The sequence below is a fragment of the Neolamprologus multifasciatus genome, chromosome 22, assembly GCF_963576455.1.
Source record: "Neolamprologus multifasciatus chromosome 22, fNeoMul1.2, whole genome shotgun sequence".
NCBI lineage: Eukaryota > Metazoa > Chordata > Actinopteri > Cichliformes > Cichlidae > Neolamprologus > Neolamprologus multifasciatus.
The window spans coordinates 33,273,049-33,289,575 of record NC_140459.1 but is presented as its reverse complement, the minus strand read 5'-3'; the positions used below and the strand labels follow the sequence as shown (position 1 = coordinate 33,289,575).

Here is a 16,527-nt window from a genome sequence, read left to right as displayed (position 1 = left end):
AATTTTTTGATTGGTCAACATGGTACATTTGTCCACCAATAGGAAAGGGTGGGTTTTTTTTGGTTTTGTTTTCGTTCACAGGCTTTCGAGCGTTTTCCTTATAAAACGCCATTTTTACCGTTTCTTCCCGCAGTAAATATAAACAACGACAGTATTCAGGAAGAAAACCAAACATTGCAGATATTTTTATCATAACTCTGGTTTTACGTGGCCGATCAACACAATTTAAAAACTGGTATAAAGTCCACACTTTTCCATCAATTGTTCCGTCTGTCCTGCTCACATCTCCAATGGTCGTACACGTTGTCATTAACATCAGCCACGCTGCTTTGCTCGCTAAAACACCGGTGTCGGCACATAAGGACGCTGTCATAGCCCTTCAATGACGTTGATTAGCTGCGTATACACGAATGTGAATCGCATTATTGGCTGGACTTTGGGATAAGGTGGCATCGTTCGGGGTCCAAGGAACCTACGCACAGAAGCGAGTGTTAACACTACACTGAACAATCACAAAAGCAAACTTAGACTTAGCCGGGGCTTTATGAACTCGGGGCATTCAGCGATGAGCTGCTCCAACCATTAATAGCGGCCAGGGAAAACAGGAACTAATTAGCTGTAGGTGCCGATCATTAGCGCAGATGCGTCGGCCAAAAGCGGGAGCCCAGTAATGAGTTCTGCCCAGGCAGACAGAGGAGAGCGAGCGACATGGAAAACAACAAAAACAACACTGTGGGCCAATGTGAGCCAGCTGGTGAGACAGGGGACCAACATTATATACATTATTATATATACATATATTCTTATATTCTTAGTTAACAAACTTAACAAACCTGTTTTGTTTTTTTGCTTTTGTCTGGAATGCGCTAACTCGGGAGCAGTGTTGGTCAAATGACTTGAAAAAAGTAATCAGTATCTAATTACTGATTACGGGAAAGTAATCCCGTTACTTTACTGATTACTTATTTTCAAAAGTAATTAGTTACTTAGTTACTAGTGTGATGTCTTTTTCACTCCTGTCGGTGGCGCTGTCACTTGGTGTTTGCTCGCTCTGTGGTATAGTATCACTTCCTGTTCCTGCTCAAACACAGTGGTGTTTCTGAGTAGCTTATTTGCTTAGCAGTTTAATTAACAACTTTTAAATACATTCTTTTTTCATAGTATAATCTTCACGTGCTTCATCCGAAGCACACTTTCTGTGTACTCACTACCTAATTTATAGCCAAAGTATTCACTCACTGTCTCTGTACTGTTTCGCTAGCTTAGCTCGTAGCCGACTCGTTAGCACCATGGCTACTTCACCTGTCCCTTCTGCACTTTCTTGCTCATTGTGTCAGATGTTTAGTTACTCCTCGGCCTCCTTTAGCAGTAATGATATCTGTAACAAATGTAGCATATTTGCAGCTCTGGAGGCCAGGATTACTGAATTGGAGACTCTGCTTCGCACCCTTCACTCACCCTTAGCTAGCCAGGCCCCTGTAGCTGGTGCAGCCGAAGATAGCGTAGGCCCCGCTAGCTGTTCCCCGGCAGATCCCAAGCAGCTGCGGAAAGAGGACGGCTGGGTAACGGTGAGGAGGAAGCATAGTCCTAAACAGAAGCCCCAGGTACACCACCAACCCGTTCATGTGTCTAACCGTTTTTCCCCACTCGGTGACACACCCGCTGGGGGTCAAACTCTGGTAATTGGTGATTCTGTTCTCAGACATGTGAAGCTAGAGACACCGGCAACCATAGTCAATTGTCTTCCAGGGGCCAGAGCAGGCGACATTGAAGGAAATTTAAAACTGCTGGCTAAGGGTAAACGTAAATTCAGTAAAATCATAATTCACGTCGGCAGTAATGACACCCGGTTACGCCAATCGGAGGTCACTAAAATCAATATTGAATCGGTGTGCAACTTTGCCAAAACAATGTCGGACTCTGTAGTTTTCTCTGGTCCCCTCCCCAATCAGACCAGGAGTGACATGTTTAGCCGCATGTTCTCCTTAAATTGTTGGCTGTCTGAGTGGTGTCCCAGAAACGATGTGGGCTTCATAGATAATTGGCAAACCTTCTGGAGGAAACCTGGTCTTGTTAGGAGAGATGGCATCCATCCCACTTTGGATGGAGCAGCTCTCATTTCTAGAAATATGGACAAATTTATTAAACCCCTCAAAATATGACTATCCAGAGTTGGGACCAGGAAGCAGAGTTGCAGTCTTACACGCCTCTCTGCAGCTTCTCTCCTCCTGCTACCCCCCCAAAAACCCATCTCCATAGAGACTGTGTCAGCTTCCAAAAAGACAAAAAACAAACTAAAAACCACCAACAAACAACTTAAACATTTACAAAGAAAGAACAATACAGTATCCACATCTGAACCAAAGAGTAAAACAGTGAAATGTGGATTATTAAATATTAGGTCTCTCTCCTCCAAGTCTCTGTTAGTACATGACTTAATAATTGATCAACAAATTGATTTACTCTGCCTTACAGAAACCTGGTTGCAGCAGGATGATTATGTTAGTTTAAATGAATCAACACCCCCGAGTCATTCTAACTACCAGAAATCTCGAAGCACAGGTCGAGGGGGCGGTGTGGCAGCAATTTTTCACACCAGTCTATTAACTAATGAAAGACCAAGACAGACTTTTAATTCATTTGAAAGCCTGATGCTTAACATTGTCCACCCCAGCTGTGAAACTCAGAAACCAGTCTTACTTGTTATCATCTATCGTCCACCTGGGCCTTACACAGAGTTTCTGTCTGATTTCTCAGACTTTATATCTGATTTAGTTCTGAGCTCAGATAAAATAATTATTGTGGGTGATTTTAACATCCATGTTGATGCTAAAAATGACAGCCTCAACATGGCATTTAATCTGTTGTTAGACTCAATTGGTTTCTCTCAAAATGTAAAAGAATCCACCCACCACTTTAATCACACTCTAGATCTTGTTTTAACATATGGCATAGAAACTGAACATTTAACAGTGTTTCCTGAAAACCCTCTCCTGTCTGATCATTTACTGATAACATTTACATTTACAATAATTGATTACACAGCAGTGGAGAGTAGACTTTATCAAAGTAGATGTCTTTCTGAAAGCGCTGTAACTAAGTTTAAGAATATAATCCAGCCACTGTTATCATCGTCAATGCCCTGTACCAACACAGAGCAGAGCAGCTATCTGAACGCTACCCCAACAGAGGTCGATTATCTTGTTAATAATTTCACCTCCTCACTACGTACGACTCTGGATACTGTAGCTCCAGTGAAAACTAAGGTCTCTAATCAGAAGTACCTGACCCCGTGGTATAATTCTCAAACACGTACCCTAAAGCAGATGACTCGTAATCTGGAGAGGAAATGGCGTGTCACAAATTTAGAGGATCATCATTTAGCCTGGAGAAATAGTTTGTTGCTTTATAAGAAAGCCCTCCGCAAAGCCAGAACAGCTTACTACTCATCACTGATTGAAGAAAATAAGAACAACCCCAGGTTTCTCTTCAGCACTGTAGCCAGGCTGACAAAAAGTCAGAGCTCTTTTGAGCCAACCATCCCTTTAACGTTAACTAGTGATGACTTCATGAACTTCTTCACAAATAAAATTTTTATCATTAGAGAAAAAATTACCAATAATCATCCCACAGATGTAATATTATCTACAGCTACTCTTAGTTTCATTGATGTTAAGTTAGACTCTTTTTTTCCAATCGATCTTTCTGAGTTAACTTCAATAATTACTTCCTCCAAACCATCAACGTGTCTTTTAGACCCCATTCCTACAAAACTGCTCAAAGAAGTCCTGCCATTGATTAATTCTTCGATCTTATATATGATCAACCTATCTCTAATAATCGGCTATGTACCACAGGCCTTCAAGGTGGCTGCAGTTAAACCTTTACTCAGAAAGCCATCTCTAGACCCAGCAGTCTTAGCTAATTATAGGCCAATCTCCAACCTTCCTTTCATATCAAAAATCCTTGAAAGAGTAGTTGTCAAACAGCTAACAGATCATCTGCAGAGGAATGGTTTATTTGAAGAGTTTCAGTCAGGTTTCAGAGTTCATCACAGCACAGAAACAGCTTTAGTGAAGGTTACAAATGATCTTCTTATGGCCTCTGACAGTGGACTCATCTCTGTGCTTGTCCTTCTTGACCTTAGTGCAGCATTCGATACTGTTGACCATAATATCCTATTAGAGCGATTAGAACATGCTGTAGGTATTACAGGTATTGCACTGCAGTGGTTTGTATCATATCTATCTAATAGACTCCAATTTGTGCATGTAAATGGAGAGTCCTCTTCACACACTGAGGTTAATTATGGAGTTCCACAGGGTTCAGTGCTAGGACCAATTCTGTTTACATTATACATGCTTCCCCTAGGCAGCATCATTAGAAGACATAGCATACATTTTCACTGCTATGCAGATGACACCCAGCTCTATCTGTCCATGAAGCCAGATAACACACACCAATTAGTTAAACTGCAGGAATGTCTTAAAGACATAAAGACTTGGATGGCCACTAACTTTCTGCTTCTTAACTCAGATAAAACTGAGGTTATTGTACTCGGCGCTGAAAAGCTTAGAAATATGGTATCTAACCAGATTCTTACTCTGGATGGCAATACCTTGGCCTCCAGTAACACTGTGAGGAAACTTGGAGTCATTTTTGACCAGGATATGTCCTTCAACGCACATATTAAACAAATATGTAAGACTGCGTTCTTCCATTTGCGCAACATCTCTAAAATTAGAAATATCCTGTCTCAGAGTGACGCTGAAAAACTAGTTCGTGCATTTATTACTTCCAGGCTGGACTACTGCAATTCATTATTATCAGGATGTCCAAAAAACTCACTGAAAAGCCTTCAGCTAATCCAAAATGCTGCAGCAAGAGTCCTGACAGGGACTAGAAAGAGAGAGCAGATTTCTCCTGTTTTGGCTTCCCTTCATTGGCTTCCTGTTAAATCCAGAATTGAACTCAAAATCCTGCTCCTCACATACAAGGTCTTAAATAATCAGGCCCCATCTTATATTAATGACCTTGTAGTACCATATCACCCTATTAGAGCACTTCGCTCCCGCTCTGCAGGCCTACTTGTTGTTCCTAGAGTATTTAAAAGTAGAATGGGAGGCAGAGCCTTCAGTTTTCAGGCCCCTCTTCTGTGGAACCAGCTTCCAGTTTGGATTCGGAAGACAGACACTATCTCTACTTTTAAGATTAGGCTTAAAACTTTCCTTTTTGCTAAAGCATATAGTTAGGGCTGGACCAGGTGACCCTGAATCCTCCCTTAGTTATGCTGCAATAGATGTAGGCTGCCGGGGGATTCCCATGATGCATTGAGTTTTTCCTTTCCAGTCACCTTTCTCGCTCACTATGTATTAACAGACCTCTCTGTATTGAATCATATCTGTTATTAATCTCTGTCTCTCTTCCACAGCATGTCTTTATCCTGTCTTCCTTCTCTCACCCCAACCGGTCGCAGCAGATGGCCCCGCCCCTCCCTGAGCCTGGTTCTGCCGGAGGTTTCTTCCTGTTAAAAGGGAGTTTTTCCTTCCCACTGTCGCCAAAGTGCTTGCTCATAGGGGGTCATATGATTGTTGGGTTTTTCTCTATATCTATGAAGCGCCTTGAGGCGACTTTTGTTGTGATTTGGCGCTATATAAATAAAATTGAATTGAATTGAATACTTTTTAAAAACATGATTTACAACCTGAATTCGTGATAAAGCGATAGAACTTTCAGCCCAATTCTTTCTGCATAATCCATCATACAAAATGCATCAAGCAAACATTAAATTATATGCACTCAGTCTTTCAAATAGATGCAAGTAAAACACAGAAAATAAATAAAATCAAAGATTAGCGGTCCTTTTGCTCTATTTTTACCTGTATAGCAGGAGTGGGGCAGGCGGAGGTTTACCCTGGTGCAGGTGTGCCGCAGCGGTGAGTTGACGAATCCACGAGTTTCTCTGTGAGTTTCCCATTACGTCATAGCGCACTCTGTGCTTGCTCGGAAGTTTAGGGGTTTTTTCGCTGTAAAAAGAAGTTTTCTTCCCACGCAGTGAGCAGCAGACGCTGATGTTTTTGTCACTTTTTATGGAATCAAACTCAAAGTGAGGTCAGTACTTCCACGCTTTAAACGCTGCACGCTCATACTCTCTCTGCACTCGATATATGATCCATTGTTGATCTGCACACAGCTGTTGTCACGAACATCACACTCGCTTACGTCACTGTCATGAGACACTCACAAAAAAATCACGGTTTTAGTAACGCAGTAACGCAGCATGCTTACGGGAAAGTAACGGTAATCTAATTACCTTTTTTGCAATAGTAATCCCTTACTTTACGCGTTACTTGAAAAAAGTAATCAGATTACTTGTAATGTGTTACTGCCCATCTCTGCTCGGGAGTGACCTCAGGCATCTGGAACACGGCATTATTGGTTTTTACATTAAATGGTTTGATTTGACCTGATGAAGAGGTTGTAAAGTCCGGTTAATGCTAATATGTGTCAATACAATCATGCAAATTATTGTTTTAAAATGTAAAACAAAGGAACAGTCCTCAGGCTGGACTAAAACATCTGTGATGAAAAATAACAAGTCAACATTTTCCTTCTGTTAACACCGAGCCTCGTGGCTTCGTGTTAACGCGTTCAGCACAGCCTGTTATCTGGATTCACTTACCCTAACACTGCCGATCAGAGGCCTGTACTACGAAGCGGGATTTTGGGTTATCCAGGTCACATCAGGGTTAACCCATGCTGCACACCTAACCTGCTCCGAGCAGCTTAAGATCCAGATTACAGATCAAAAGTGTCATTCTGGTGGAACCAGCTTCTCAATAAAGGAAGTCTGGATGAGCTCACTGTTTAACCTCTGATCCTGTGAGTATTACCCAACAGGCACTGCAGAGTTCGGATGAAGCCGATCTGTGAGACTCAGCCAGCACTAACTGCCTCTGTTATCCAGGTGGCTACCCTGCCTCTTCTGGTAAAATCTGGGAACCCGAGTAGCATTAAAGGTCCGATGCCGGCCACACCAGTGCTCCTGCTCTGCTGTCACAGACACTAGTCTTTTGACTGAATGAACGCTGGCGCGTCTGGCTGCCGCTGCTCACCGATTTATTCTCGTTGTTATTTGTTTTTATTTTGTTTTAAAGTTATTGATGACAACTTGACTGAAGTATTTTAAGCGTATTTAAAGCACAATCCTGTTTTGACTTGCTTTTGCAATATTTGCGGGTTTTTACTGCTCGCACTCCAGCTGCCTGCTCCGTCTTTTACCCTCATGGCCTTTTCCATCCGTCTACATTCAGCGCCAGCCCTGATCAAGATGTGGTGTCTGAGCGATCCGTGCTCACCTGGGTTGTTTTTTCCATCGCTCGTCACTCAGCGACAGCTCTACTTCAGTCCTCAACTTCTGCAACTCCACTTCCTAACTCTCTACCTGTGGCGCTTTACTTTCTTAATTGCCCCTTGGAGATAAATAAAGTCTTTCTGGTTCTGATTTAACTCTATCCAGACATCGCTTTCAAGCCCCGCCACACGTACATTCACCGAGGGCTTCGGCGAAACTTCAATACCAGTGACACTAACTCAATAGTGTCCAGTCCATCTGGTCCAAAACTCGTCGTCATCCCCGCAAAACTGACCGGACTGTTGACCACAATGTGCTGGCCCACCTTGTTAGGTCGGCTAAGCCTGGCATCGTAATTCCAGCATCAACTTCTGTCTTTTAAACATCCGCTCTTACCGGTAAGGGACATCTTGTCCAGGATCTCCTCTCGGACCGTAAGTTGGACTTTCTTTGCTTGACTGAAACGTGGCAACAGCCTAATGATTTTGTTTCACTTAAGGACTCTACTCCATCTGAGTTTGTTTACATCTGTCAATCTCGCAACTCTGGGAGGGGCGGCGGCCTCGTGATAATTCACCACAAGCACCGGAAAGTTCTCCCTGTCTCTTCCCCACCCTTCCACTCATTTGAATACATCGCAGTGCAGCTCCTTGTATATACTCTCACCACCTAAGCCAAATAAGGAATTTTTAAATTACTTTGCTGCTTTTTTTTATTATTAATTTCTCAGTACCTTCCCTAAATTTGATAATTGTTGGTGACGTCAATATCCATATGGACAATCTTTCCAGAGATTTTACTTCTTGCCTGGAAAGTTTTGGGCTTCTTCAATACATAACATTTTCTACTCATTCTAAAGGTCATGTCTTGGATTTGGTCTGCTGCTCTGGCCTCACCCCCACTCACTGTAAAGCCCATTTGTTTCCCCAATCTGATCATATGTTTATTTCTTCTCCTGTAAATGCACCATCCTCTAAAACCTATACTCCCCCGTGACATCACATTTAGGAAAATTAGTAATATTAACCTTGCTGATCTTTCATCTGCCATTTATGACCTTCCATTTACTCGCAGCTCCTCCATAACCTTCTTAACATATTTGCTCCACTTAAACGCCCGTTCAGCACCACGGTTTACTCTTAACCTGCATCATCTCAAAGCTAAAGGACGCCAACTGGAATATCTGTTCAGGAAAACCGGACTTACCATACACAAAGAAATGCATAACGATCATATGTTGTTTTATAAGGACTGCATTGCTTCAGCCAAATCTGCATACTACAGAGTGGGCCATTTATATGGATACACTGTAATAAAATGGGAATGGTTGGTGATATTAAAGTCCTGTTTGTGGCACATTAGTAACTTTAGGCACTTCACCACAGAACGTTAGTACTTGTATACGGTCCCAGCTTTGATTCTGAAACAAATGTAGATTTTTTCCTTGTAGGGTGGTTGATCAAGTCTTGTTTCTGTTCTCCCAAATGACTTGACAAAATCCACGTAGGCTTACCAGAAAGAGACCAAAGAAACACAATATCGTGCATGCCCGGAAAATAATCAGGGACTGTGCAAACTTTCTTTTTCAGATTATTGTATGAATGTGTATATAAATACAAGGACATCTGTGTTTGTAGTTTGAGACATGTGCACCTCAATATGTGGTTTTATACTGATAAAGTATAATAACTTTTTGTTTGAGATGACTCTCAAGACTGTTTGGAAAATATTCTGTGGTCTGACGGGACAAAAAGGTTTGAGTCCTGTTACATCTGATAGAAAGTTAACAGCGTTTCATAAAAATAATATAATACAAACATTCAATTCAATTCAATTCAATTTTATTTATATAGCGCCAAATCACAACAAAAGTCGCCTCAAGGCGCTTCATAGATACAGAGAAAAGCCCAACAATCATATGACCCCCTATGAGCAGCACTTTGGCGACAGTGGGAAGGAAAAACTCCCTTTTAACAGGAAGAAACCTCCAGCAGAACCAGGCTCAGGGAGGGGCGGGGCCATCTGCTGTGATTGGTTGGGGTGAGAGAAGGAAGACAGGATAAAGACATGCTGTGGAAGAGAGACAGAGATTAATAACAGATATGATTCAATACAGAGAGGTCTGTTAATACATAGTGAGTGAGAAAGGTGACTGGAAAGGAAAAACTCAATGCATCATGGGAATCCCCAGCAGCCTACATCTATTGCAGCATAACTAAGGGAGGATTCAGGGTCACCTGGTCCAGCCCTAACTATATGCTTTAGCAAAAAGGAAAGTTTTAAGCCTAATCTTAAAAGTAGAGATAGTGTCTGTCTCCCGAATCCAAACTGGAAGCTGGTTCCACAGAAGAGGGGCCTGAAAACTGAAGGCTCTGCCTCCCATTCTACTTTTAAATACTCTAGGAACAACAAGTAGGCCTGCAGAGCAGGAGCGAAGTGCTCTAATAGGGTGATATGGTACTACAAGGTCATTAAGATAAGATGGGGCCTGATTATTTAAGACCTTGTATGTGAGGAGCAGGATTTTGAATTCTGGATTTAACAGGAAGCCAAAACAGGAGAAATCTGCTCTCTCTTTGTAGTCCCTGTCAGGACTCTTGCTGCAGCATTTTGGATTAACTGAAGGCTTTTCAGTGAGACAGGATATTTCTAACTTTAGAGATGTATGAGGTATACAAGTAAAACACAGAGGTGGTAGTGTGATCTTTCTATTTTTTTTCTTTTCTTTTCTATCATTATTCAAATTGTAATCGGAGTGGTTATTCTGCCGGAGCTGACCGAGGGTGAGCTATGTTGGCAAAAGATAGGGGAAGTAATAATAAAAGAAAAAAAGAAGAAGAAAAGGAATCGAATGAGAGAGAGAGAAAAAAGGGAGGGCTGATAACCCGATATTAGGTTTAGAGGTCTCTTTTGCAGATAACCTTAGATAAACTGTTTCATTTAATAAAGGAAGTCATAATTTAATAACTGCATTTTGTATTTACTCGGGTCACCTTTGTCTAAATAAAACTGTCCAATCGTAAGTGCTGACCATTGCTGTCTATGTGTCTCTGCAGATGGGAAGCTGAAAACCTGGGTGTATGGAGTAGCAGCAGGAGCATTTGTGCTGCTTGTCTTTATAATCTCCATGACATACTTAGCATGGTAAAGTAACACATCTGAAATATGTTCTGACTTCATCATCAATTTTTTTTCCCTCATGATGTCAATAATGTACATTAAGTGATGTGATGGAGATCACCATGAAAGAAAGTCAAATTAAAATGTAGTTCACTAATTAGCAATTAGTGATTTTGTACTGTGTCTCATAAAGTTCCCTAAAAAATCAAAGTGGAACGAGTCACTGAGTCAAATCTGTAGCAGGTGAGCATTTTCAGTGTACTGTGAGTGTGCACTGTCATGATGGAGCACCCATCTGCTGTCGCAGATTGGATGTTGCAAAAGAATCTTAACATCCTGCAACAATCTTACAACTTTTTTGGTTATTTTTGATGTTGGGAATTTCACATATTGGCCAGTTTGGCGACCATAAGGACGAGTCAGTAAGGATTTTTTTAAAAAAAATAATGGCTCTGACATCATGTTCACTGATCAGATAGCAATTTGTTTTTAACAACCAATTGCTATCTGATCACTAAGCCATACTAAGCTCAAAAGTGAGAGTCCGATCTATTGGTAGATGGTAAATGTATTTGTAGCCTGTAAAGCGCTTGACACTACATCCACACACTGGTGACGGCAGCTACATTGTAGCCACAGCTGCCCTGGGGCGCACTGACAGAGGCGAGTCACCTGTTAAATCAACGACGCTTCAACAGACTTCTTAGATTTCGGTTTTCATGTAGAATAAAGTGTAACGCCTGTCTTCCATCTTGCATTGTCTATTTAAAGGCCATATTATGAAAAAAAAAAAAGCATCGTCCAATAAAATGACATGGGATCTGACCTCCATCACAACACTGCTCACAATTATTTCTTCATTTGTTTTTGTTTTTCATTTTTCTGTTTCCCTTATCATTTGTTCCTTCTTGTCTTGTCTTGTCCCTTTTTTCTTTCTACCCTCTCACACTCTATTTAGTTGTTGTGGTTGTTGCCTTTGCTGCAAGTCAAGCTCCAAGTCCCCCTCAGACAGGATTTATTGGATGGAGCAAAACAGCTGCACTTATACCTGTCCTGCCTGCCAGAAACTAGAGCAAGAGGAGTTAAAGTGGTGCAACAAACAGCAACCGCAGCTGCAGGAAAAGCAACAGCAATATGAGGCGCAGCTCTCAAAGCCTCCATCATCACAACAACATCCAGAGCTACAGCACTCACTGCCACACCCAGCTCCCTTTGAGACTCTTATCACGTAGTCAAGGCCTTACTTTTACCTTTTATTCTCTACGTGACATGTTCCCAAACATCCAGATTGCTTGTTCAATCATGTCAGTGGATCACCTACTAGAGGTGAGAAAACCAAAAAGCTGCTGATTTGACAGCAAAAAGGTGAAAAGTTGAATCATATTTGTACAAGTTTATTAGTTGAACTAAGTCTTGGTTAAACAATTTCAATTCAGTTCACTTCAGTTTTATTAATATAGCAACAATTCAAAACAACACTCGCCTCGAGGTGCTTTATGTTTCAAAGTAAAGACCCCAACAACCAGACCATTTGGTATGAGCATGCACTCGACCGCAGTGGGAAGGAAAAACTCCCTTTCAATATGAAGAAACCTCTGGAAATATAGAATTTGAATTTCTCTCATATTGCAGAGCAAATGCAATATCACCGTTTTTGCACATTTTAATGTTTATTTTAAGTTAATATTACCAGGACTGTAACCAAAGTTTAGAAACTAGTGATGTGGTAATGCATCAATGTGTAGCACCTGTGGAAAACGCTAAACGTTGTCCCAGAGTTACAGTAACTTTGAAGCCAATTTTGAAAACTATAAAGGACTTTATTTTGTACAGCTCTCCTCTTTAGTCAAAGGAGCTTGCAAAGAAAAGCGTCTGGACTTCTTTAAGTTGCTTGAAGATGTTTCACCTCTCATCCGAGAAGCTTCTTCAGTTCTAAGGTCAAATGGTGGAGAGTCCCAGATATAAACTTAGTGGGAGTTTCCCCCCACAGAGGGACAAAAGGACCCCCTGATGATCCTCTAATCGCCTGAGCCAAGGTGTGAAACTGGGTGTGGGTCCCAATCAGCCAGAGTTTTGGGTGAGTTCATTGTGAAACCTGGCCCCACCTTCATCTGCATCTAAAGGTCAAAGGTCACTCTTTCGAGGATGCCAACGTTCACATTTTGGACAGAGAGGACAGATGGTTTGAAAGAGGAGTGAAAGAAGCATCTATGTCCACTGTGAGCGACCATCTTTGAACAGAGGCGGTGGTTTACGACACCAACTCTCTGCCATCTATAATCCAGTTTTGAGATCCCTTCCCAGACGCCTTAACGCCCACTCACATCCTGGGCCATCTGACCTCAGGAAATCGCATGATAAGGTGGGGCCAGGTTTCACAATGAGCTCACCCGAAACTCTGGCTGATTGGGACCCACACCCAGTTTCACACCTTGGCTCAGGCGATTAGAGGATCATCAGGGGGTCCTTTTGTCCCTCTGTGGGGGGACACTCCCACTAGGTTTAAATCTGGGACTCTCCACCATTTGACCTTAGAACTGAAGAAGCTTCTCGGATGAGAGGTGAAACGTCTTCAAGCAACTTAAAGAAGTCCAGACGCTTTTCTTTGCAAGCTCCTTTGACTAAGATGACCTGGATGACTGAGAACCTTCACAGACTCTCCTCTTTAGCAACAGGGTCTAAATGAGGAGGGACAGCTGAAGACTGATGGATATACTTCCAAAGACAGTGGTGTTGTTTTTAAGGCAGACGTGACAGAAACACAGAATCATGTCTTGTATGTAATAGGTTGGTCATGAGTGGAAGTCACTGTCAGATTGTCTTACTGTTCCTCACCTGTTCTTTGTTTGTTCTGTAGCAAAAAGCCAAAGAAGCCACAGAGACGCCAGATGAACAACAGACTGAAGCCTTTGACTCTGGCTTACGATGGAGACGCAGACATGTAGAAGTCTTCCTGCTCAACGTACAAACATTTGTCCTCTTTCAGAACTTACGGCATCGCCGTGGAAACCCTTTGATATCAGCGCCAATGCTGAGACTTGTTCACATGCAAAAGAAGAACCTCAAAGATCACGACTGACCATGTTCATTAGCAGCCTAGTTTTCCCCGTCTGTTTTTAAATGTTCATTTTGGCATTTTTTTCACACGAGCCTTCATGGATTCTTTGTTTCCTGCTGAAAGTCCTCCTTTGCTTCTTTGCCATCTACCACTGCCCAAAATATTCAAACAACAGTCACTGAATAGTGTCTCCGCAGGACAAATACTTCTGTGAAAATCATTCCCTCATTTTTTTTCACTGCTTGGTGACATTGCCTTGATATCACTCGTTCTGTGTCAAATGAACATTCGGAGGCCTGAGTGTCATTATGGCTTCGGTGCATCTCACAGGAAACAACATGACGAGGAGACAAAAAGGAGCTTAATAAATCCCAGAGACAGCATCACTTCTGCCTGCCTGTCCCTTCTCCATTTTTCAGGGATAATTTTGCACTATATTAGTGCAGCATGATATGTACTTAGGTCTAGGTATGCCTGTCTCAATACAGATGTTGTAGAAATGTACAGGAGAAGGCTTTTTTGCAAACGAAAACTCACCAATGTTTGTAATTATTTTTCTTCTATTGCCTCTTTTTACATGATTTGATGGGACTTTGTGTAAATAGGATTTTTTTTAATGTGGTCTCAACTTTATCTTTCTATCATGTCTAGCTAAATGTTCCAAACTCTGCCAGTTAATCTCTGACATTTTTTTTACTAATTGTAACAACCTTTTTAATTTCAAGTTAATTTATATAGTGCCAAATCACAACATCAAGGCGCTTTATATTATAAGATAAAGACCCTACAATCAAAGCAACCCCCTTTGAACAAGCACTTGTTGACAGTGGGAAGAAACCTCTGACAGAACAGGCTCAGGGAGGGGCGGCCAAATTTCAGAACCAGTTGGGGGGTTGTGTGATTTTATCTTTGTAAATACGTAACATACATCAAAATCTTCTGTGGAAAATTCAAACATCATGAAAGCCTTTAGATTATTACATGGAAAGAACAACTAAAAACAACTAAACATGGAAGATAAGTTCATCATCAAATTGTTTCTTTCATCGCCAAGAACTCTCAGTTGAGTCCATCTAAGAAATATTATATTTAACACCAAATTTTTGACTTTAGCGCTTTTTGTTGTTTTTTTTTTAATTCATTATTGAAATTAATGGCTTTACCAGTGGCTACTAAGTTTGGACCACTTGTTATTTACTTACGATCAGCTACGAGTGTACATCTTTAAGCTTGGTTCTGCACCAGTTATGTGGTGAATTTGGGAATCTCTCAGCCTGGCTTAAAAATATTATTTATCCTCAAAAATAATTTATTGGAATTTTCTGTGGTTCTTCCCTTAAAGTCTTCTGTATACCTTTGATTTTTGACTCATGTTGAATTTGACCTCTGCCAGCCGATATTGCCTCTCCAGTGTAATGTTCATTGTCCATCCGTTTATGGAGTCTTCAGCAATGTTGAAAACGAATTGGTCTTTCAGCCCTTGAACTTTCTGTATCAGAGGATGATGTCAGAACCTTTCCAGCTTTTCTATTGTTTTCAAAGACTTTAGGAAGAATAATTGTGTAGGAATGTTTTAAAGTGAAAATGGCTGAAGTAAGCTGAAGGTCCAGTCACTCAGAACGGATAGTGTTGTATTTATTAGTACTGAGACATTGCCGGAAAATGGCAGTTTAATATTCTGTGGAGTTTGTTGGTAGTAAATCAGTGGAATGTTTAATTTATATTTCTTGGAAAATGATTTGTAAATAAAATTCTTTTTAAAAAAAAAAAGAAAAGAAAAGAAACAAACTTGGAAGTGTGAATGTGGGCGCGTTAAACATGATAAGCTTGTGACAAATAAGTCAAGTTTTCCTACTGTTTGTTTGTATGTATTTGAGTAATTGCTGATAATAAACAATGGAAATATTATTCTAATTCTTTTAATAACTTATTAAATCATGCAAATTGCAGTACAGGTGTTCACACAAGGTTCAAATAAGTTGGTCTTTGGTTTAGGGCTTTACCTGACAGTAGGGATGGGTACCGGTGTCCGGTGCCATGATGGCACCGGTTCTCACATAAACGGTAGTAACCAGACCGAAAAGCAGCGCACATTTTGGTGCTTTTTTTCCCTGAGCTGTGATACACTTTAGATTCTAGCCAATCATTTTACGTTTCCGAGGATAGTAGGCGGGCCCAGGTACGTACGTTCTTTTAGAGCAGAGCTACAGATTAAAAATGCCCAAGGTGAAGCGGTCAAAAGTCTGGCTGTACTTCACAGCAAAAGATGCAAACTCAGCAGCTGCAACAAGTGTTTTAAGCTGATACTGTGATACTGTCAAAGGAGGTAACACCTCAAATCTGATGAAACACCTGGTGACGCATAGCGTTTTTTTTAAAAGCAGAGAAATGCGCCGTATTTGATAGCTTGCTGCGAGACCTCACACCGAGCACATCTACTGCGGGTGTGGTGCCTGTTATCGACCCGGAGTTAGCAACATCCCCCAAAAACCCGAAGAGGAGAGTCCTGGCCCCTAGCCCTGCCAGTGTAGCAGAAATGATGAGGATGATGATGCAGCAGCAGCCGTTCTTCTCTGCGTGAGTAGCTTAATGTTGTTCGTGTGTAATTTACGTTGAGTAGGCTAACCACGTTATTACATTAATGCATGTAAGGTGAACTAGCAAACACCATCATAGCTACATGTGGCTGTCTTCTTGTTTGATGGCAGATACTCCCTTCACCCTGGACAAAAAGGCTAAAATGACCAAAGAAAAAGTGGAAAACAGTTAAACATGAGAGGTTTTTGGACAAAGTTTGTGTTTTTTCCATTGTTTAAGCTGCTTCCAGCCAAGAATGATACCATATATGCCCCATAGCTGCAGAAAAGGCTAACATTGTTATCTTTTTACAAAAAAACAGCTGAACATGAGAGGTTTTTGAACAAAGTTTGTGTTTTTTCCATTGTTTAAGCTGCTTCCAGCCAAGAATGATACCATATATGCCCCATAGCTGCAG

At 41.3% G+C, this 16,527-nt stretch overlaps 1 protein-coding gene across 1 annotated transcript in view; it reads left to right on the top strand.

Moving 5' to 3' along the window:
* Positions 1 to 15,514, top strand: part of LOC146493832 (thrombospondin type-1 domain-containing protein 7A-like) — a 157,852-nt gene extending 142,338 nt beyond the window's left edge. Inside the window, exons 27-28 of the mRNA XM_085148973.1 lie at positions 10,411 to 10,498; positions 13,332 to 15,514. Of these exons, the coding sequence (XP_085005099.1) occupies positions 10,411 to 10,498; positions 13,332 to 13,419 (176 nt within the window). The 3' untranslated portion in view covers positions 13,420 to 15,514. The remainder of the gene's footprint in view (positions 1 to 10,410; positions 10,499 to 13,331) is intronic.
* Positions 15,515 to 16,527: the final 1,013 nt, after the last annotated feature.